Source organism: Dreissena polymorpha, chromosome 1 (assembly GCF_020536995.1).
Source record: "Dreissena polymorpha isolate Duluth1 chromosome 1, UMN_Dpol_1.0, whole genome shotgun sequence".
NCBI classification, from domain to species: Eukaryota; Metazoa; Mollusca; class Bivalvia; order Myida; family Dreissenidae; genus Dreissena; species Dreissena polymorpha.
In genome coordinates this window covers 81,133,450-81,154,855 of record NC_068355.1, presented here as the reverse complement: position 1 = coordinate 81,154,855, position 21,406 = coordinate 81,133,450, and the positions used below count along the sequence as shown (strand labels likewise).

Genomic DNA, 21,406 nt, shown 5'->3' with positions numbered 1-21,406 from the left:
TCACCATGAGCATGTTGTGCTCAGGTGAGCTAAAAATAGTGTGCGTTGGATATGGTACATTAAATTGTAAATACATAAACATACAAACCTGCAGTCAATGGATTGAAATATCTCACGACAACCTCCAGCTTCATCATAATCAGTGGGTTTTTAGGTTTTAAACTTCTCAACATTTCACATACTTTTGTATAATTATATTTTTATGTACGTAATGTAACAGAAAACAACAATTTAATAATATCATTCTTGTTTTCAATGTTTAAAGTATATATTTTTTATATCAGTTTGATTGGTATTTTGAAAAAATCACTGTTTTTTTCCATCCATTTTCAATCCTTTCTTAGTTTTACATTACCCCCCTACCACTATATCCAAACTACTAATAAGCAACCAAGAAAAATTAAAATGGTTCAAGAAGAACTAAAAGATGAAAACCCAGAAACTCAATTTTATTACCAGATTTTAATGTTTGCGAGTCACGCACGCATACATTGTTTTTTAAGTCTTAACAGGCTGGCAAAAAACACACACAGAGTTGAAAAAGAAATAAATCTCTTGCTTTAAAATCACAGGTGCTTAGCGTGTGGCTATGATATTAATTAGTGAAAACATCAATTTGAATGATAAATAAAGTTAATCTAACTTTGGAATATGAGTTGTTTGTGAGTTATGATGGGATAAGCGTAATGAGGGTTATAAAGCAAATTAATAGTTTATTAAAAGACAACCAGCAACCACTTCTCCCTTAAATGGCCTCAAGGTCACATAACCCCAAACCGGAACTCCTGTTTTTAGGGTTACATGCAGTCAGTTTGATACTTAGCACACATTGTTGAGTGCATGCTGCCTAGGATTTGTAAAATACATTGCAAATGGTTGGTTTTGGTATCAACTTATATAATATAGAAGGAAATTAATTGCGCATGCGCATAACCTCAATAATCCCTAATTTCAACTGAGGGAGCAGCCACACATTTCTAATATTTGGACCTATGCTGAGTGCTGTATCATGAACACAGATATATATATAATGTTGAATGTCTGCAGTACATGCATATATAGTGTATGTCAACCTAAAGCTGAAAATATCTCCAACCTAGAGTTACAAAGCCCAAACTATGTATGCATATTTAGCAAAATTGACTTTTAACTAACTGTCCTGATATGTAATCCCATGCTCTATCTGCATATCAGAAAAAGATTTGTTGGTCACACTTACTGGTATGTTTATATCAATTTTATACAAGAGCACCGCCTTGCTGGTGCAGACCGCTCATCTATTTTCTTTTTTAAGGTGAAGGGACTCTCAATTTTAATCACAAAGGAGGGAGGGGTGGAGTGAAGAGGGGTGTATAGTGTGGGGGTGTGGACATTTATTACATTATCTTCCAAAAATGCGGAAAAAATGCAAAAAAATATATTATTTTTTTCGGGGGGTGGAGGGGGGGATGGGGGGGTGGGGGTGGGGGGGGGAGGGGATTCTTGGGTGCGATGGTTGGACGGTATTTCAAAAATAAAAATAAATATTTGTGTTTTTTAACTGTTTCCAAAAAAAATTGAGGGGGGTGGGGTGGGGGGGTATAGTGTGAGGGTGTGGTGGTCATTCGTGAGATGATCTTAAAAATAAAAAAAAATAAAAAATAGAGGGGGGGGGAGGCACGGGGGATGGTTTGGGTGGTGTCTATTGTGGTATGTCAGGTAAGAGTAGTTTTGTCAAAGTATCAATCAAATCTAATCATAAATAAATGATAGCATGAAAGTACTTGAAGTTTGAAAGCAATAGCCTTCATACTTTAGAAGCAAAGTGGATCGAAACACAAAATTTTACCATATATTCAAAGTTTCTAAGTCAAAAAAGGGCCATAATTCCGTAAAAATGACAACCAGAGTTATGCAACTTGTCCTTTTACTGTACCCTTATAATAGTTTGCGAGTGTTCCAAGTATGAAAGCAATATCTATGATACTTTATGGGTAAAGTGGACCAAAACACAAAACTTAACCAAATGTTCAATTTTCTAAGTATAAAGGGCCCATAATTCAGTCCAAATGCCAGTCAGAGTTACATTACTTTGCCTGCACAGTCCCCTTATGATAGTTAATAAGTGTTGCAAGTATGAAAGCAATAGCTTTGATACTTACGTAATAAAATAGACCTAAACACAAAACTTACCGGTAACCAAAATTTTCAATTTTCTAAGTATAAAAAGGGCACATAATTCTGTCAAAATGCACCCCAGAGTTATCTAACTTTGCCTGCCCAGTCCCCTCATGATAGTAAGTAAGTGTACCAAGTTTGAATGCTATAGAATTGATACTTTCTGAGAAAAGTGGACCTTAACGCAAAACTTAACCAAAATTTTCTATTTTCTAAGTATAAAAAGGGCACATAATTCTGTCAAAATGCACGCCAGAGTTATCTAACTTTGCCTGCCCAGTCCTCTCATGATAGTAAGTAAGTGTACCAAGTTTGAATGCAATAGCATTGATACTTTCTGAGAAAAGTGGACCTAAACGCAAAACTTAACCGGACGCCAACGCCGAAGCCGACGCCAAGGTGATTACAATAGCTCTTTTTTTTTCTTCAAAAAATAGATGAGCTAAAAATGGCCATTTTTGAGCGTTATGCAGTCTCACTCGAAAAAAGATTGAATATAAAATAGAGAATTCTCGAAATATCATACTGAAATTGTGCATTTATTGGTCTTGTTTTATTCAGAATTTTATCCTGCAAATGTTGCTTCTTGAATTAAAGAAATCGGTAAAATATTATGGATTTTATAAGCAAAATACCGTCAGTAGAAGTTTTGTTTCAACACTGAAATTCAAACACTAATCTGTTGTTATATGCCAACATTGTGTACAAAATGACATTAATTATAACTTTTATTGACATCTAGAACTCGACTGTATATTATAATAAGTAGTTAAACCATTTCAATCACAATCCTAGCAAAGATATTCGAATGAGAGCTTGTTCTTTGTCAAACTTTCCAGTTCTAAATTTTGTAGTGTCTGTAACCTTTACAAGTTTATATGGCAATAATTTAGTTGTTTCATTATGGAAAAGTATAAATCCTACATTGGCTCATGTGTATCCATGTGATGTCCAAGTTGGCCAAAATTGGTGGTGCTGTATTGTACCATTAAAAAACAGCAACTCAATAAAAAAAGTTACAGACACTACAAAAATGTGTAAAAAAATGAAGGAAAAAAAATCCCTGTTCTATTTCTCATAAATATTTTGTTTTACTCATGAGAAACTTCCATCTTTTATGTTGGAATGTTACATCATACATTGTGCAATAGATTAATGAGCAAAAAAAGGTAAAGCAAGACCTCTTGGGATGAAATATTGTAAGCATTCTTGTGGAATTATTTTATGAACAATTTATTTAGGAACAATATAACCTGATTTTCTTTTTCTTAAATGATTTATCTAAGTATGTCTGTGTTCTTTACGATGATACAACCCTTTAATATGGAGAGAAGACAAGAGCAAACCTCTTGTAATGACTCAGGTATGTATCTACCATTTTGATTATGATACGCTAAAATTCGTAGTGTCTGCAACCACTAACTTCCTTCTGTAAGCTTTAAATCTTTTTTGTTATATGTGAGTAAAATTAAACAAAATTGTATTTTGTATTACATTGCTGATGTCTAAGGTGCATTATTGAGACGTTTTCTGTCTGAAATTTGAAATATTTATCATAATAATGTAAACTAGAAATGGCGCGGCAGAGGCCGACGCGTATCCCCACGCCGAATGTTTGACCTAGGTGTGCCCCAGGGTTGGTAATGGGGCCATGCATAGCTGAGATTGACCATATTGTCATAAGAGAAGTTCAGTATCAATTTGAAGTGAATCGGTGTAGAAAAGAAGAAATTATAGTAATAGGCAATTTTGGGTGGGTGTGGTCTATGTGGGCGGGGCCCCAGGGTTGGTAATGGGGCCATGCATAGTTGAGATTGACCGTATTGTCATAAGAGAGGTTCAGTATCAATTTGAAGTGAATCGGTGTAGAAATGAAGAAATTATAGTAAAAGGCAATTTTGGGTGGGTGTGGTCTATGTGGGCGGGGCGCCCCAGGGTTGATAATGGGGCCATGCATAGTTGAGATTGACTGTATTGTCTTAAGAGAAGTTCAATATCAATTTGAAGTGAATCGGTGTAGAAATGAAGAAATTATAGTAAAGGCAATTTTGGGTGGGTGTGGTCTATGTGGGCGGGGCCCCAGGGTTGGTTATGGGGCCATGCATAGTTGAGATTGACCCTAATGTCATAAGAGAAGTTCAGTATCAATTTGAAGTGAATCCGTGTAGAAATGAAAAAATTATAGTAAATGGAATTTTTTGGTGGGTGTGGCCTATGAGGGCGGGCGCCCCAGGGTTGGGATTGGGGCCATGCATTGTTGAGATTGACCCTAATGTCATAACAAAAGTTCAGTATCAATTTGAAGTGAATCCGTGTAGAAATGAAAAAATTATAGTAAATGGAAATTTTTGGTGGGTGTGGCCTATGTGGGCGGGGCGCCCCAGGGTTGGGAATGGGGCCATGCATGGTTGAGATTGACCGTATTGTCATAAGAGAGGTCCAGTATCAATTTGAAGTGAATCGGTGTAGAAATAAAGAAGTAAATGTAAAATAACCTAAAAAAATGAGTGATAATTTCTGACGCGGCCCCACCCCAACCGCTATAACTTTTGACCCAGGGGTCAGATCAAAATTCCAAATAGTGCAGGGTCGCACATATGCTCATAGCTACCATGTGTGTAAGTTTCATGGTTCTAGTGCTTTTAGTGTAGGAGGAGATAGTGGCCAGGACGGACGGACAGACGGACGGACGGACGGACGGCGGAGATAACCACAATATCCCCACCTTTTTTTCAAAAAGCGTGGGGATAATTAATTGTCTTCATAGTGTAGCTTTCTATAAACTGGCATTTTTTCAATTATCTCCTAGAATATGCAATTGGAAACATAGTTTTTTGCATTAAATATCATGAGAACAGTAAATCCAAACAAAACCATTTGAGAATTTACTGCGATCAGACACAATATCAAACAGTTTGTTTTGATGGTCATATGGTTAAAGACTCTACAATGCCTACACATTTAACTAATTAATGTTCATGCTATCAAAGAGCATATGAAATCATTTTTAAAGCTAAAGTGATGAGTTTTAACCATGTCTGAAGTAACTTCTGTTGTTTACTTTGATCCAAATGGCTGCATTTAATCATTTCCTTTGCTTATGAATGGATCAATGAAGACATGCGCACTGTATGCTTTACACTACATGTATATAAATTTACATTCTTATACTTTAATTAGTAGCAGAAACTTTGAAGAAAGGAAAATGAATTTTGTTTCCGTTCTTGTTTCAGGAAGCAAAGATAAATCAAGCAAAAAAGAAAAGATATAGAGGATATTTGTTGGATTCGGTGGATTATCGATTTTAATTCACAAGTGATCATATAAAATAATATTTTCACGAGTGAAAATATATTTTTTCTATGATCACTAGTGAATTAAAATCGATATTCCACCAAATCCAACAAATTTTCTTTTTTTTTTTTTTTTACAGTTTATATACATTTTTAAAGAGTAAAACAATGACGTCAATTCACAGGAAACAGTGAAAATTATCGATAATTTTCACTGATAATTTTCACTGTTTGAAACAGTGAAATGATCAGTTTTAATTCACTGATATTTCTCTATAAACCACCGGAAAGCATAAAATAAAAAATAAGACTAGGTTTGGCTGCATGAAGGTTAAGCATTGGGAGAACAAACGAAAATATGAGAAGCTAAAATACAACTATGATGCCTTCGTAGCTGCTAGGCTAGAGCAAAAGAATGGAATCAAAGGACATTTTAGTGTTTGCTTTGGAACAGAAATCAGATTGAAATACATTTATTTTGAAAGTTAAGCAAATTTGGCCTGGAAGAGATGACTGTTTACAGGAATCAATAGATGTCATCTTGTTTATAGCGCACAAGATCCAGAGATATTATTGAAAGTTGACTTCGCAAATTCAAATTCAGTGCAAACATTACTTAAAGCTTAAACTTCTCTGTGATTATCTTGATAGCTAGAGTAACAAAGGGTTATAAATACATCACTGATTTGCTGCTTGCAAAATTACATTTTTTTTTACACTGAAATGTTTGGAAAGTTTTCCGCACATTATTTGGTAATGCTTATTGCTGCATAATGAAATTCTAGATTATATTAATTTGAAACTCTATACAGGTTTGCCAATTCATATGAGATGCCAAACTCATAATGTCAGATTAGTCTTCTTTGACTTGTATGTGCCCAGCACTGAGAATTGTCAAGCTACCCGTCTCCTGGACAGCTATTGTTACCCCATGTGTAGTGTCTGCAACCAACTCAGATCATGTACACAAAAAATGTGTTTTAACTAAAATTCTAACAGATCAAAAATCATTTGATATAATGTTCAAGTCACTGTTTTTATGTAAACTTGCTTTTATAGTGCATTTTTTATTGCTTTATGCCATTCTGCAACTGTTTTTGGAATTATATATTTGGTAGTGTCTGTAACCAAACTTATGAGCATGCAATTCTACCTGTTATGAAAACTTATGCTTTTTCAAACCAATTGTTTTGATTTATTTTGTTTTAATATACTTCCTGGTTTCAGACAAATGCCTAATTAGCTATCTTGTGGGTCTATAATAAAAGTTATAGAAAAGTGTCTTGCTTGGTTCTCTTTTGGTCTGATACCTGATTAATTAATGCTTTGATTTTTTTTTGTTAAGATAGTAATCACTTTTGTTTTTTTGCTTTATTTCAACAGTTTATAACCTTTAGTTGATGTTAAAGTGAAAATATCTGAAGATTTGAAGTTCTGCTATGTTTTTCTTGCATGTTATATGACTAGTGTAGTGTCTGTAACTTGTATTATACCATAGGATGAAAATGTTAGATAAAAAAATAATGCATGCATGATCAAATACAATTTAACTTGATTTGAGTAGGGGATACCTTGAGCTTTAAAAATAACACCAAGGAAATGTTGTATCTACAATTTTTTAGGTGAGTGAGACTACTATGAGCACCAATACCGTGTTTTAGCCGTCACTTATGTGGGTCTAAAATTACGTTAAAAAGCTCTTTTCTGATTGGATTTAGTGTCTAAAATTATCCAATCAAGTAAGTTGAGACATTAATCTTTCAGAACATTCAATGCTATGCTGCATTCAAGCTATATAGAAAATAAAAATGGTAAACAAAAAAGTTCAGAATATTTTTATTTGCAGTTGTGTTCCTTACATTTAATTAAATGTCTAAAAGTGTTAAACAACCTTTCATTCAGTAAAAAAGTCAATTTTACTCTTTATTGAAAATAAGTTGTGGCCAAAATAAAAACAGGAAAAGAGGCTATATTCTTTTTAAAATAAATTTAACAACAAGAGATGTGTTTGACAGAAACAGATTGTCCCCTACTGCGCCACTTTGCATTAAAAAAAATTGACCTTTGACCTTGAAGGATGATCTTGACCTTGACCTTTCACCACTTAAAATGTGCAGGTCTATGAGATACATGTACACATGCATGCCAAAAATCAAGTTGCTATCTTCAATATTACAAAAGTTATGAGCAAGGTTAAAGTTTTGGTTAAAGTTTTGGGACACACACACACACAATGACAGACCACAGGTGGAAGTAACGTACCGAGGATAGTATTTTTTATATGTTATTTTTAGGAGCCCAATATATTCAAATAAATATATAAAATCATGTTTAATGAGAAAAAAATTGACAAAGAGCCATATAAAAAAATCCCCACCCTCTGATATTGGAATCATAACAAGGTCATTAACTGTCATAGACCTGTCTTCGCAGGCCGCAAAAAATGACAAAAGTTGCTTTAATCAAAAGCATCCAATGATCCTCCTATGGCAAATTGGACAACCTTTCAAAAAAAGTCCACTTCAAAAAAATCTGTCCAGCCGTTAACTCACAGTCGGTCGATAACCAAGCAATATTTCCAGTCCGTATGTCAATCCGCATATATCTTTGACAGACTTTCAAACAATATTTTTGAATTTTTGCCCCTTAATCGATAGCTCGTGTCCTATTCCTTTAAAACAACGAAGCGTGTCAAATAATGCATGCATATGCAACCACTTTCCCCTAAAAACTAATTCCAAAATGTTATATTTTCTTTGCAACAACTGTTTTAACTCTAAATTTGATTTACTTGAAAACGAAAGTAGCCATCGCTCTTGAACCTGGCTTAGCAGTGAATTACACTGACAGAGCCAGGCACATAAATATCCAATCAACAACAACAACGATGTTTTAATAAATGTAAATAAATGAAAAATACTTATCATTCTGATTGTATTGGAATTAGTTTTTAGGGGTAAGTTGTTGCATATGCATGCATTATTTGACACGCCAGACTTTCTTCTTTTTTGCATTAGACAAATATATTTGTCTTTATTCTTCACAATATCTCAATGCCAACATGGTTTAATTAATTATGCTCATTTGGTCATTGTCAGCTCAGGTACTACTTAAATGTACCCCCAGTACTCTTCAGTGTACTTAAATATACCCGGGGTAAATATACTAAATCGTACCTGGATATTCTTATGCTAAATTGGTCGTTGTGGACTTTTTTTCCAAAATAATTATGGTCATATTTATGTCAAAATTGTGTACAATGACCTCTATATTATCGTAACTCATACTACAAAACGGATGTTAAGGCAGGTTTTTTCCAAGTGAATTCTGTTTTGTATTTCCTATTGCGTTTTACACTATTAGATTTTTGGCAGGAATAAAACTCGGGTACAGTCTAAATTGGTCGGGTGCTAAATTGGCTGGGTACTTGTTAAAGTTGTTGGTAAATTTTCAGTATTCGTAGTACAACAAGTATACTTAAAGGGGCCTTTTCACAGATTTTGGCATTTTTTAACTTATTCATTAAATGCTTTATATCGATAAATGTAAACATTGGACCGTAAAAGCTCCAGTAAAAAATCAAGAATAAAATTTAAAAAAGGAAAAGAACATTGCCCGGAACAGGTTTCTAACCAGTGACCCCTGGAGTCCTGCCAGAGTCCTGAAGTAAAAACGCTCTAGCCTACTGAGCTATTCCGCCTAGTACACGTACTAGACGTATTTTATACCTTATATAAGCAATCTTCGTAGTTTCACAAAATTTAACGACAAAAACAGAACTCTCCAAATTATTCAATCGTTTCGCGTTGCAACGCTTTATAAATTTTAGGTTTTAAAATCGTCAAAAGATGCATATAATGGCTATATTAATTAGACCATGGTAAATGTTCAGTATTACTGTTTCCTCACAATTATCATAACTAAAACGAAAATTTGCGAATCTGAAACAACTTTTTTCAATTTTGTCAATTTACCAAAGCGTGAAAAGATCCCTTAAAGAGTACCGGGGGTACATTTAAGCAAGGCTATACATAACAAGCGTATTTGCGTTATTACACAATTAAAATAACCAAAAACGTAATTTAATTCAAAATAAAGCGTACAGAAACGAAAATAAAAATTTAACAAGACTATTGCCAAGCAATATATTACGGACATTGTCCCCTACCGGCTCCACCATTTTCAGAAATTCACCCATTGTCAGAATTTTTTTATTTCTTGCCATAGCAATCAGAATTTTTGACGTAGGAACAAAATAAAATGACTTGCATAATTTCCATATTGCCATCTAACCATGTTTCAAGTTTCTTGAAAAAATATTCAGAACTTTTAAATTTATCGCAGGATCCAGAAAACCACCATTTTCAGCAGTATTTCTAGTCTATTTGTTGCCATAGCAACCAGAATTCTTGACGTAGAAACAAAACGAAATGACGTGCATAATCTCCATATTGCCATCTATCCATGTTTCAAGTTTCATGAAAAAAAAATATGAAGAACTTTTGAAGTTATCGCAGGATCCAGAAAAGTGTGACAGGCAGACAGACTCACAGAGCACAAACCATAAGTCCCCTCCGGTGAAACCAGTAGGGGACAATAATGTAATTCCCCCAAAAAAAACTTGCGACACGAAACGCAATTCTTACGAACACCTGGGCGTATTTTTTAAACTGGTTATTATCAGTACAAAAATGTTCAGGATATTTTATTTTACATCCTATGAAGAAAATAAGGCAGTCTTTCCAGCGATTATCAATCTTTGGGGTATTATTGTAATTATTTGTAGACTTGTCCGATTTCTACTTTCATTTTCAAGGTATTCAACTCAAAATGACCAGAAAACGGGGTGCATCGGTTTGAAAAGCCATAACTTATCAATTGTGCAGCGAATTTTAAGAACTCGGTCTCATTCAGCGCAAAAATGAATGAGCTTTGATCAGAAATTAAGTAATTTTGTGTTGTTATGTACAGGAGCCTTTTTGAATTCCATTCGTATAAATAATAAAATAACCTTAGTAGATTTTTATTATATTATATATGAGCCTGGTTTTTCTGTCCAGCACTTTTAAGTTACATCCCGAAAAAACATATAAAATATAAATTTCATGAATGTATTTGAAAACAATTTGTGGCCATATTTGAGATTAACATAAAACTTGTTGATTAAATATCATAAAACTACCAAGTTCTACCCTGTAAGTACAAAAATTTGAAACAAATACATGTGGATTCTGGACAAAAAAGGTATACCTTTTATATTGCCCATGAGTTCCTGTTTCCATCACTCTACCAAAAAAACTTGCCCAATGGGCTACTCATCTGTATTTCAATATTATCAATAAAGGTTATTTCTTGAAACTTAAACTTAAAGGCACAAACCTATACAATTTTCAGTCAGACAATCATTATTTTTTATGAATGGTGACGTAACAGTTCGTGTCCAATATGTTATGTCTTGAATGCAGATCTCAAACTGTTTTTTACATAACTTGTGTAGCGTCTACAAATATTTTTATACGAACAACGATGAGGTCGTAACGCAGTGATGACGAATCAATGCCGTTTATTTCAACGATAATATTTTTTAATTTCGTATACAAATCATGTTTGCTAAGTGGTATCCAATCTGTTACATAATTGACTATTAGCCAATATAAATTGTCTGTTTTTGCAAAATGCCTTAACATATATTTTTTTTAATTTATTAAATCGTAGGACTTTCAACAAACTCAACACTGAACTAAAATTTGGTGGTAAACACACCAGCTTAAAAAATACAAAATGTTAGACATCAAGCTATTTATGATGTAACCAAAAAGTGCTGGACGGAAAAAAGCGGGCTCATATGTCACTCCCTAAATAACCCAATTGAGTTAAACAACCGGGGTCGAAAAATCCAATTAAGCTTAAAAGTAGGGGGTGTTTTTTTTTCAAAAACTCTATTGAATTTACAAAAACCCTATTATGTCAAAAACAGGGGGTGAATTACCCAATTTACCCAAAAGTTATCTATAGCCCTGTTTAAGAATACTTAAGAGTACCCAGGGTACGTTTAAGTAGTACCCGAGCCGACATTGACCAATCGAGCTTTAAGCATAGAAAATAAATTCCTAGATTCTCATCCCCGCCTGCCCATCGAAAATCGTCCAGCTAGAACGTTTTTTATTTTGAAAAAAAAATGCGTAAAAAAAATCGAGCCGCAAAATACTGAGGACAAAACGGCTGAATGAGTAAGAAAATTGCGAAGTGCAAATCAGCAACTCAATGTCTCCGAGACGATTATTGATTTTTAACGGCGCACAAGCGTCGTCTGAAATTTAAGTGATTCAGAAAAAACAACAAGTTAATAACTGATGAGTGGCAATTAGCTGAAAGTTCAATACAGTCGATCGGGTAGTTCCGGATCTCGGGTAATTCCGAATCAACTCTTTGATTTAATTAAAATATTAGTCTAAAAGATATTGCCATATCAATATAACTGTGATTTTTGGAAAATGTGATCAATTTCAAGCAATAACACAGTTTTGCTTCTTATTTCAACGGTGTTTTCATTGAAAATCACACTTTGGTAACTATCACAGTCGTGTCATTTTAACATCGCACCATCTATCTATAACACACGTCAACAATTAAAAGACGACTTAGAAGCACATTTCCTTGGTAAATGCTTGTACATTTGGTATGAATTTGTTAATTTATTATTATTTTTAAATTCCTGTGAGTGATTTTAGTATATGTTTATGATTTATGGAAATAAAAGCATGGAAATTGCACCTTGTGTACATGTCAGTTGCGGATCAGCTGATTGGGGAAAATCTCAAAACAGTTTATTCTTGTTTAAATACTGTGTTAGTCATATTTTAATGCTCTAGCTACCACAAAAGTTTTTGTTAATATATATATATATATATATATATAGCGCAATGTCGGGTAATTCCGACAGTCGTCTAATTTCGACACTTTTCACAGTATTTATCAGACCAGTCTTAAATCATCATCATCCCGTATGATTTCGTTGTAAAATGTGACGTAGTTGGTGTTGTGACGTCACCAGATAACATCTCTCTATCAAACGTCTTGCTAATTGCATGTAAGTGAGTCATTTAAAATACGTACATTGTATTACTTAGAGAATTTTTATAGCGTTATGAGCTTCGCTAAGGGAGGTTACATAATTGTCAATTACGTCCCTTCAGGATTTCGCTGTATTTCTGGTATTTGTACAAGTTCTAGTATAAAATTTGTTTCACTTGACCTGTATTTGTGTTTGAATAGTGCAAATCGTTTCTTAAACTATGATTTGTGGGGTGTCGAAATTATCCTCCGATTTTATACGATGGTGGGTAATTCCGACACTCCAAATGGTTTCAAGCATTCCCAGCGCATATGGAAAGATAGATTCGTTGAATAGAATTACTCTTTAAATAATTGACGCAGCTTATTGAATATTATATTTAGCTCTCTCTATATCGTTTCAAGCAGATTGTATAAAATTAGAGCTATTTAAAGATTGTGAAGGTTATTGATTAATGAAAATGTATTTTTTTTACTTAATTATATCGTTAATTGGATCACCTGTGATCACCTCGGATGCTGCGCAACCACCGTAAACACCTGTCTGCGAGGGTCATTCACGCGTTTTAAATGTACATGTACAAAAGAAAATCATATACATGTGTACTACATGTAGATGTTATAAGTATGTGCACACGTATGCACTTAAATTTGTACAGTACATAACGTCGGAAACGTAAATAAAGCGTTTAGATGATCAATACTATTAACTCTTAATGGCAATGCCAAATATATCGCGAGATATTTCAACTTAAGTTGAAATTCACAACGAAACTTTTAATGGAAATCAAATGATCACAATGTTGTACCCGCTACGAAATTTGTATTTACAAATAAATACACCCACGCCAATTTTCGCGCGCTTTTTATCAGGACAAAGAAATTCATTTATTTTATCTAGAAGTTGCTTACCGAAAATAGCTGTACCCGGCGCGTGCAAACCGTGTAAGATGATTTTCGCATGTTGTTATACAACTGTATTGTTTGGGGGCTTACACGTATTTCATCAAACCTTTAAATAGAATCATATGCCGAAATTCATTTGATACTTTCGAAAATTGCGAACGTTTATGTTTATGGCATTCTTGAGCACTCTTATCGTCTATATTTCCCTCAGATAATTTGCTTTAAAAACGGAAATCGGGCGTATATGGGATTATCGAGAAATGGATAATTAAAGAAGGGAGAAGTTGCATGTATTCGATAGATACAGTTGACACATATGTATCGGAGGCGTTTTATTGTCGCCAATATATTTTAAATACTTATCACATCCTTTCGACCAGCATGTACATTAAAATAGAATTTATTTATTTATTATCACTCTTAAATTAAAGGGATCAATTCAATACGTTTATGTTCAATTATATTTAGCGAACACGATGATCACCGCGGTAGATATTATGGGTCCGCGGTGATTCGCGGTGTTAGTCTATGGCAAACGGCCCCCGCGACATTTGATCTGAACACCTATCGCGGGGTTCATATTGGTAAGCTAACAGTGAGATGAACATTGCGGCGAGTGGCGTTTGTTTAAGTACACGGTGTCTGTACTATATATTGAGTCAAGTGGGAGCACAATACGAACTCTAAATGCAATTTATTTATAATTCTCTGATTTGCAAATTACCACTAGTTTAGTATAATCCTATTTATTAAAGCTCCACTGCATGGAAAGCCTACGACTTATTAAAACACTCTCTCCTGATCGCTAGGCGGACATCACATCCACTAAACCACCACAACCTTGTTAACAATCGATTGGTCATTTTCGGCTCGGGTACTATTTACATATACCCCGGGTACGCTTAAGTATACTTACATGTACCCCGGGTACGGTAAATATACTAAAATCTACCCGGGAATTTTTACGCTAAATCGGTCGTCGTCGGCTATTTTTTTTAGATTAATTATGTTCATATTTATGTCAATTTTCTGTTAAATTGCCTCTATATTATCGGAACCCATACTCAAAAAGCATGTTGATGCAGTTTATAAAAACAAATAACAGAAGTTTGTTTCGTAATAACGGTAATCGGTAGCGCGTTTTACGACATCTGATTTAGGGCGGGAATAAAACTCGGGTACAGTCTAATTTCGACCGGGTACGTTTTAGTATATTTACCGTACCCGGGGTACATGTAAGTATACTTCAATGTACCCGGGGTAAATGTTAGCAGTACCCGAGCCGACAATGAACAATCGAGCCTAATTAACACTAGACATTAAAGAGATCGTGAAATTCTATTAATTGAGACATACAATGTAAATAACTGATTAAAACAGTTGTTGAAAATTAATACAAAGACAAGTGTCGAAATTAGCCGCTGACTGTCGAAATTAGCCGCTTACTGTCGAAATTACACTCCGCCGCATTTAGTTAAATCGCTTGAAGTTTTGAATTATGCCGGCAACGATAATAACGTTCGTGAGCAAATATCAACAAGTCAAAACGGTGTTTTTCATTTAGTTTGGGCACTTGGAGGGTAATTTCGACACATCAGGACTAAATCAAATTTTACTCTTAAGGTGTCGAAATTACCCGACTTTGCTCTATATATATTATATAAGGAAAAGTGCCTAGTTTCTCATAAATTTGATACAAGTTTGGAAAGAATTGGATGAAAAATTTGGACTTGCATAAACACCATTTTCTCAATTCAAGGAGAGGTAATTCTGTACTTCATGGACCAATAATGCTCATTTTTTGTAGGTGTCCTCATTGATATAAAGACACTGTGCAAATTTGGAAAGGATTGGACAAAAAATGTGGAAGATTTTTGAAAGTTTTCACAAAATAGGCAAAAACGAATAAACATGCAAAGTTCAACGAGCTCCTGCGGCCATGTTTTTTGACGAATCAAATTTCTTTGAACAACTTTTTCAGGGGAGCCCTCAAAGGTCATCCCTGTGAAATTTTTTGAAAATCTGATGAGCGGTTTCTGACAAGAAGATTTTTTAAGGTTTTTACCATATATGGTCATGACGGCCATCTTGGTTATGTGATCAAATTTTTTTTAACAATTCTTTTGTCCCATGACCTAGGGATGCTCCACATGAAATTTAGTTGAAATTGGCTCAATGGTTTAGTAGAAGAAGATGTTTACAAATTTGTATACGGACGGACGGACGCCGGACGCTGAGTGATCACAATAGCTCACCTCGAGCTATCGCTCAGGTGAGCTAATAATGTTTCATTGGAATTATTTAATTATAATACTATTTTATGACTTCAATGTCGAGAAATACAGAGAATAAGATTGAATTTTGTTTATTCTGTCTGTCTTTCTGCACTAAAACTTTAACCTTGCTCATAAAATGAAACTTTATGGACCTGGTTCTGCAAACTTTACATGTTCTTGCATCTGATTGAGATCTATTATGCAAACCAGTTATGAGGCATTAGGTCTAAGTCACAAGGTCAAGGCTAACACATACAGTAAGCATTTGTCGAATGCATCTTGGTTTGTTTGTATGTTTATGTGTTTAGTAATAAGTTAAAACATTTAAAGGTATAATAGCGGAGTAATAAAAACCAGCAGTGTGCTAAAAACTGTACTATAGACAAATTTAATTATAAATAATGGTAAGATGTTACTTGAGCTGGAAAGAGATTGGTAATATTTTAAATATTTATCCTATTTTTTTAATGTGTATTTATGCTGTGGTTTTGCATTTCAGATAATTGTCAAGTTGGACTGATGGGTCCTAAAAAGCACGAGTGCTCTGCACAGTCATTGACAAAGAGGCTGAAGCGGATACTTTTATATATTTTTACATTATTGTGATCTTATTATTGTTAAATGTTGCCATAATATGTTATTTACCAAAAACTTAACTTGATATCTAGTATTGTCTTACATTTCTTAACCATTTTTATCCCAGAGGTACTGGTTTATGTTGTGTTTTTTTGGATACTTTTATTACATTATTTTTACATAATTGTGATCCTATTATTGTTACATGTTATCATACTATGTTATTTACCAAAAAGTAACTTGATATCTAGTATTGTATTCCATTTCTTTAACAAATTTATTCCAGAGGCACTGGTTTATGTTATTCTTTTTATGGATGCTTTTATAAAATTTTTACATTATTGTGATCCTATTATTAGCAAATGCATTCCAGAGGTACTTGTTTATGTTCAGTTGTCATTTTTATGCCCCCTAATCGAATGATCGGGGCATATAGTTTTTGGCCTGTCTGTCATTCTGTCCCAAAACTTTAACCTTAGTTAAAGTTTTTTGATAACTTTTGCAATATTTAAGATAGAAACTTGATATTTGGCATGCATGTGTATCTCATGGAGCTGCACATTTTGAGTGGTGAAAGGTCATTGTTCAAGGTCAAAGGTCAAAAAAGCTAATCCAAGGAAGTAATAAGCTTTAAAGGGAGATATTTATCTGTACCCGCCAAATGATAAAAAAATCAAAGCGGCGCAATAGGGGGCATTGTGTTCCTGACAAACACATCTCTTGTTATAAAAACATTTATATAAAGTTCTGTATTTTTAGGACCTTAGTTATAAAAATATTTTCTAGTCATACATAAAATGTTCTAGTCATAAGCATATATGTCATATTTTCATACAGTTTGTACATTATTGTGATTCTATTGTTGTTAAATGTTATCATATTATGTTATTTCCCAATAAGGTATCTTGAGTTTATCAAGAAATTGCTTGTATCACGGATTCTAGATTACACGGATAAGAAACGGGACCGTTACGCCAAATATCTTGTTGTGTCTAAGTCACGTGACCGTGTTGTAACTATCGATCTTTTATCGAAGCGCCGAGGTTATAAATTTGATGTACCCACTCACGTATTTTGTTAAATTTTAGTTTCATTTCTAGGCCGATTTTGACAAATTATATATCATTAGAAAGCTTACGTAACGTAGTTTTCAGATATATCAATATATATTAAGTTTTTCTTCTGATTTTGGCAGCCCGGCGAGTTATAACTTTAACTTTTGCAAATAACATACCGTTTTGGAGTTTTAGAATCTAGATTTACGGTTGACTTGTTCGTACTTAATACCGATTTGTAGCGTTTATATTTGGAGTTCAGTTTTAAAACTAACATCTTGCTTAGGAGAATAGAATTCTGTTTACGATAGAAAAAAAAATTGTTTAAAAACGAAAGTAATTAAGGAATGAAGGCGGGAAAATGTAGCGCGCGTTCCTAACGCACTGAACTGATGCTACGGTCTTGGCGATTATGCTTTTGTTTAGATACCGGCCATTGAATTTCCTTTGCCATGATTATTATATTTTTTATGAAATATATTGAAATATTTTGTTCTAGAGACATATCCATAAAGCTAAGTATTAATGAAGCTTAATAAATTTACGATTTCAGCTCTTGATTATAACACAGAAAGGGTGTTAATTTTATGATGAAACAGCGTATACAAATGTATAGCGGACCCTCTTGATATTTTTCGGCTTTGCATACTTCATATATAATGGGTGTCAAAACATTCATCGTTTGTGGTTTATTATCAAAAAGGTAATTATGTAAAATTATATGAAAGGTTATTAACCATAAATTATCAATTAATTGAAATTATTTAAAGATTCTTGAAAATCACGGTCAACTGTCTATGCATGTATATTGAAATATCTTTATAAGTTAACAGAGTTATAAATATATAGAATTCTAAATTAAAACTCTGTATTATTTGTATTTTTCGGAAAGATTATTTAACCCCGTTGTGGTCAAATGAGAATGCTGTTTTTAATTATGTTGTTCCGTACACTACCATACACTCTTTATAGGACTACGAAATGACGGAGTTTTTTTATCGGTACCCGCTAAATACGTTAAATGTTAAGTATTAGATTTTTTAAATGTTTAAAATGTACATGTATATGTATTAAGCACTTATAATTATTGTGATTTAGCTGGCTGACATCTATACAGTATTTAGTTTATGGCAATCTGTATGGGCAGATGACTATAAATGTTTTCAATACGCTACATATCTTATAAACGCAAAATTGAGTATTTGGCGTTACATTACTCCAAGAAATGACCACTAATACCACGAGAAGACATAGAGGTATATCATAAAAAGTGTAATCTGACCAGACATTGCCACCTGTGGTTAGGGACCAATATACAAGTATAGGTCCCTGCTGTGGCGTATGACACCATAGTGTTATTTAGTATTGGTCGGCACAGTATCTGATCATAACGAGATAATTGGTTTTTGCTGAACACAGGGGCAATAAAACCACAGATCTATCAATAAACAAGATTATTGAGATATCTTTTTTTGAACACCGCGATAAAAATGCTCAAACCATGGACTCTAGATTACACGGATAAGAAAAATGGCAACATTCTCAGAATCATCACTGCTATATGTGTAATCACCTAACAATTCGTCTAAAAATAATTTATATATTTGAGTTGAAGACGATGTACTGTTGTTTAAGTCTGAATAAACTATCTGTCTGCCTGTCTAAATCCAAGCCGTCATCGTCCCGGTGAAAAAAAATCTGATTTTCGATAGTTGGACATGATGCCCTGATGTCAAAATACGAAATGACCCGCGTAACACAGACCGTGATTTTCAAGAATCTTTAATAAATTGATAATTTAAGGTAAATAACATTCCAAATAATTATACATAATTACCTTGTTGATAATAAACAGCAAACGATGAATGTTTTTGACACCCATTTTATTTCAAGTATGCATGCAAAGCCGAATAATATCGAGAGGGTCCGCTATATACGCTGTTTCATCATAAATTTTACACCCTTTCTGTGTTATAAACAAGAGCTGAAATCGTTAATTTATTAAGATTCATTTATAATAAGCTTTATTGATATGTTTCGTGAACAAAATACTACAAAATATTCCATAAAAAATATAATAAGATGGCAAAAGAAATTCAATGGCCGGTTTCTAAACAAAAGCATAATCGCCAACACCGTAGCATCAGTTCAGTGCGTTAGGAACGCGCGCTACATTTTCCCGCCTTCATTCCTTAATTACTTTCGTTTTTAAACAATTTTTTTTTCTATCGTATACAGAATTCTATTCTCCTAAGCAAGATGTAATTTTCAAAACTGAACTCCAAATATAAACGCTACAAATTGGTATTAAGTACGAACATGTCAACCGTAAATCTAGATTCTAAAACTCCAAAACGGTTTGATATTTGCAAAAGTTAAAGTTATAGCTCGCCGGGCTGTCGAAATCAGAAGAAAAACTTAATATATATTGATATATCTGTTTACTACGTAACGTAAGCTTTCTAATGATATATAATTTGTCAAAATCGGCCGAGAAATGAAACTATAATTTAACAAAAGACGTGAGTGGGTACATCAAAACGTATAACCTCGGCGCTTCGCTGTACGCTAATCGTAAAAGATCGATAGCCACAACACGTTAAAACGCGCGGTGGTAAAACATAAAATGTGTATTTCTTGTGTTTAACTCGCTATAAATCCATTAATAACAACGGGAATATACTAAAAGTTATATTTTTTTGAAAGAGGAATTAATAAGCAACAAGATAACGTATAAACCAATAAAATCGGATGAATAGTTTTTGCATAAGATTGAATTTACTACAGTAAGGGTCAAATACTCGATTCATCTCCTGTCAATATACACTCCGTGCTTGTATTGAGTATTTGTGTTTGTTTTATATAACCAATAATACAGAGGAATCCATTTCAAATCAAACATAAATACTTTCCAACAGCTTTATTCTCCTGTGTACAGACACATACCCTATAATGTTTTTAAATTGTCAGACAGTTATTAAACTGAAACAAACGAACCTATCTGATGTTTTATTTAATACATGCATCATTTGTTTAGACAGTCAAAATAATTGTTGACAGTCAAAATAAGTTTTGAGATGATCCCTGACCTACATCTCCCCTATAGTCCGAGTGATCCGAAATTACCGCACTTGATTCAGAACTAGCCGACTTTATGCAAGTGAATAAGTTCAAATTGTCATCAGAAATGTATTGGTAAGTATTGATAAATTAATATGGCCTGAAAGATGATATATTTTGCCTCAACAATCCAAGTATTTTGAACGCAATTGCTTTCTTTTAAAAATATTAACACCATTATTTACGCTAGTGATCCGAACTACCCGACCGACTGTAATTAATACAACAAACAAGATCTTTACTTATTTATTCCACGAAATAAGTTGTTGTTTCACATGTCCGCATATGTTTCAAGTTCATTTCGCAATACCGAATGGTAACTTTTGCAATAACATATTTGATGCAGACTCACCTGTTTTTTGTCATCCCCCTGGTGGTAAGGAAACTGTTTACACAACGTACTCTCGCCTGGACATACACACGGCGGATCGTCGCCAAAAACAATCTCCAAGATTAAGATTGCTAATAGATTTTTGAAAATAAACGTCATATTCAATGACATGATAAAGGCATGCGTAAGGCCCTCTAATTAACAGCGGTAGACAAATGCAATCGATTTCTCAGGTGAGAAACAACAGGTAAACTCCACATCCGGGTACAACGTTGATTATTTATTTTGTAAAATCCGCTATAGGTTACAAACCAGCAATAACATTACACTATATATTTTCTTTTTTCTCCTTTTAAGTACACGGGTCCTCTGGAGATTTGACGCACTCTGACTATACAAGGAATCCTTGGAACCTAGGTAGAACCAGTACTTGGTGTCTTTTGGGGTAAATTTAAAGAACGCTCCCACCGTGAGGATCGACTTCAAATAAAGTGCTCAGCACACACACGCACACACACGAACACCCACGCAGCACACACACGTCTTAGCAGCATTTAGTAGGACCGAAATATAACTGTGTATTTTGAGAAACGTAGAAATGACAATATTAATATACTT

General features: G+C 33.9%; 1 protein-coding gene across 2 annotated transcripts in view; it reads right to left on the bottom strand.

The window, feature by feature from the left end:
• LOC127837597 (di-N-acetylchitobiase-like) overlaps window positions 1-21,055 on the bottom strand; it is a 55,017-nt gene extending 33,962 nt beyond the window's left edge. For both annotated transcript variants that reach the window (XM_052364858.1, XM_052364857.1), the window contains exon 1: window positions 20,810-21,055. In XM_052364858.1, the coding sequence (XP_052220818.1) occupies window positions 20,810-20,959 (150 nt within the window). In that variant the 5' untranslated portion in view covers window positions 20,960-21,055. The remainder of the gene's footprint in view (window positions 1-20,809) is intronic.
• Between the last annotated feature and the right edge of the window lie 351 nt (window positions 21,056-21,406).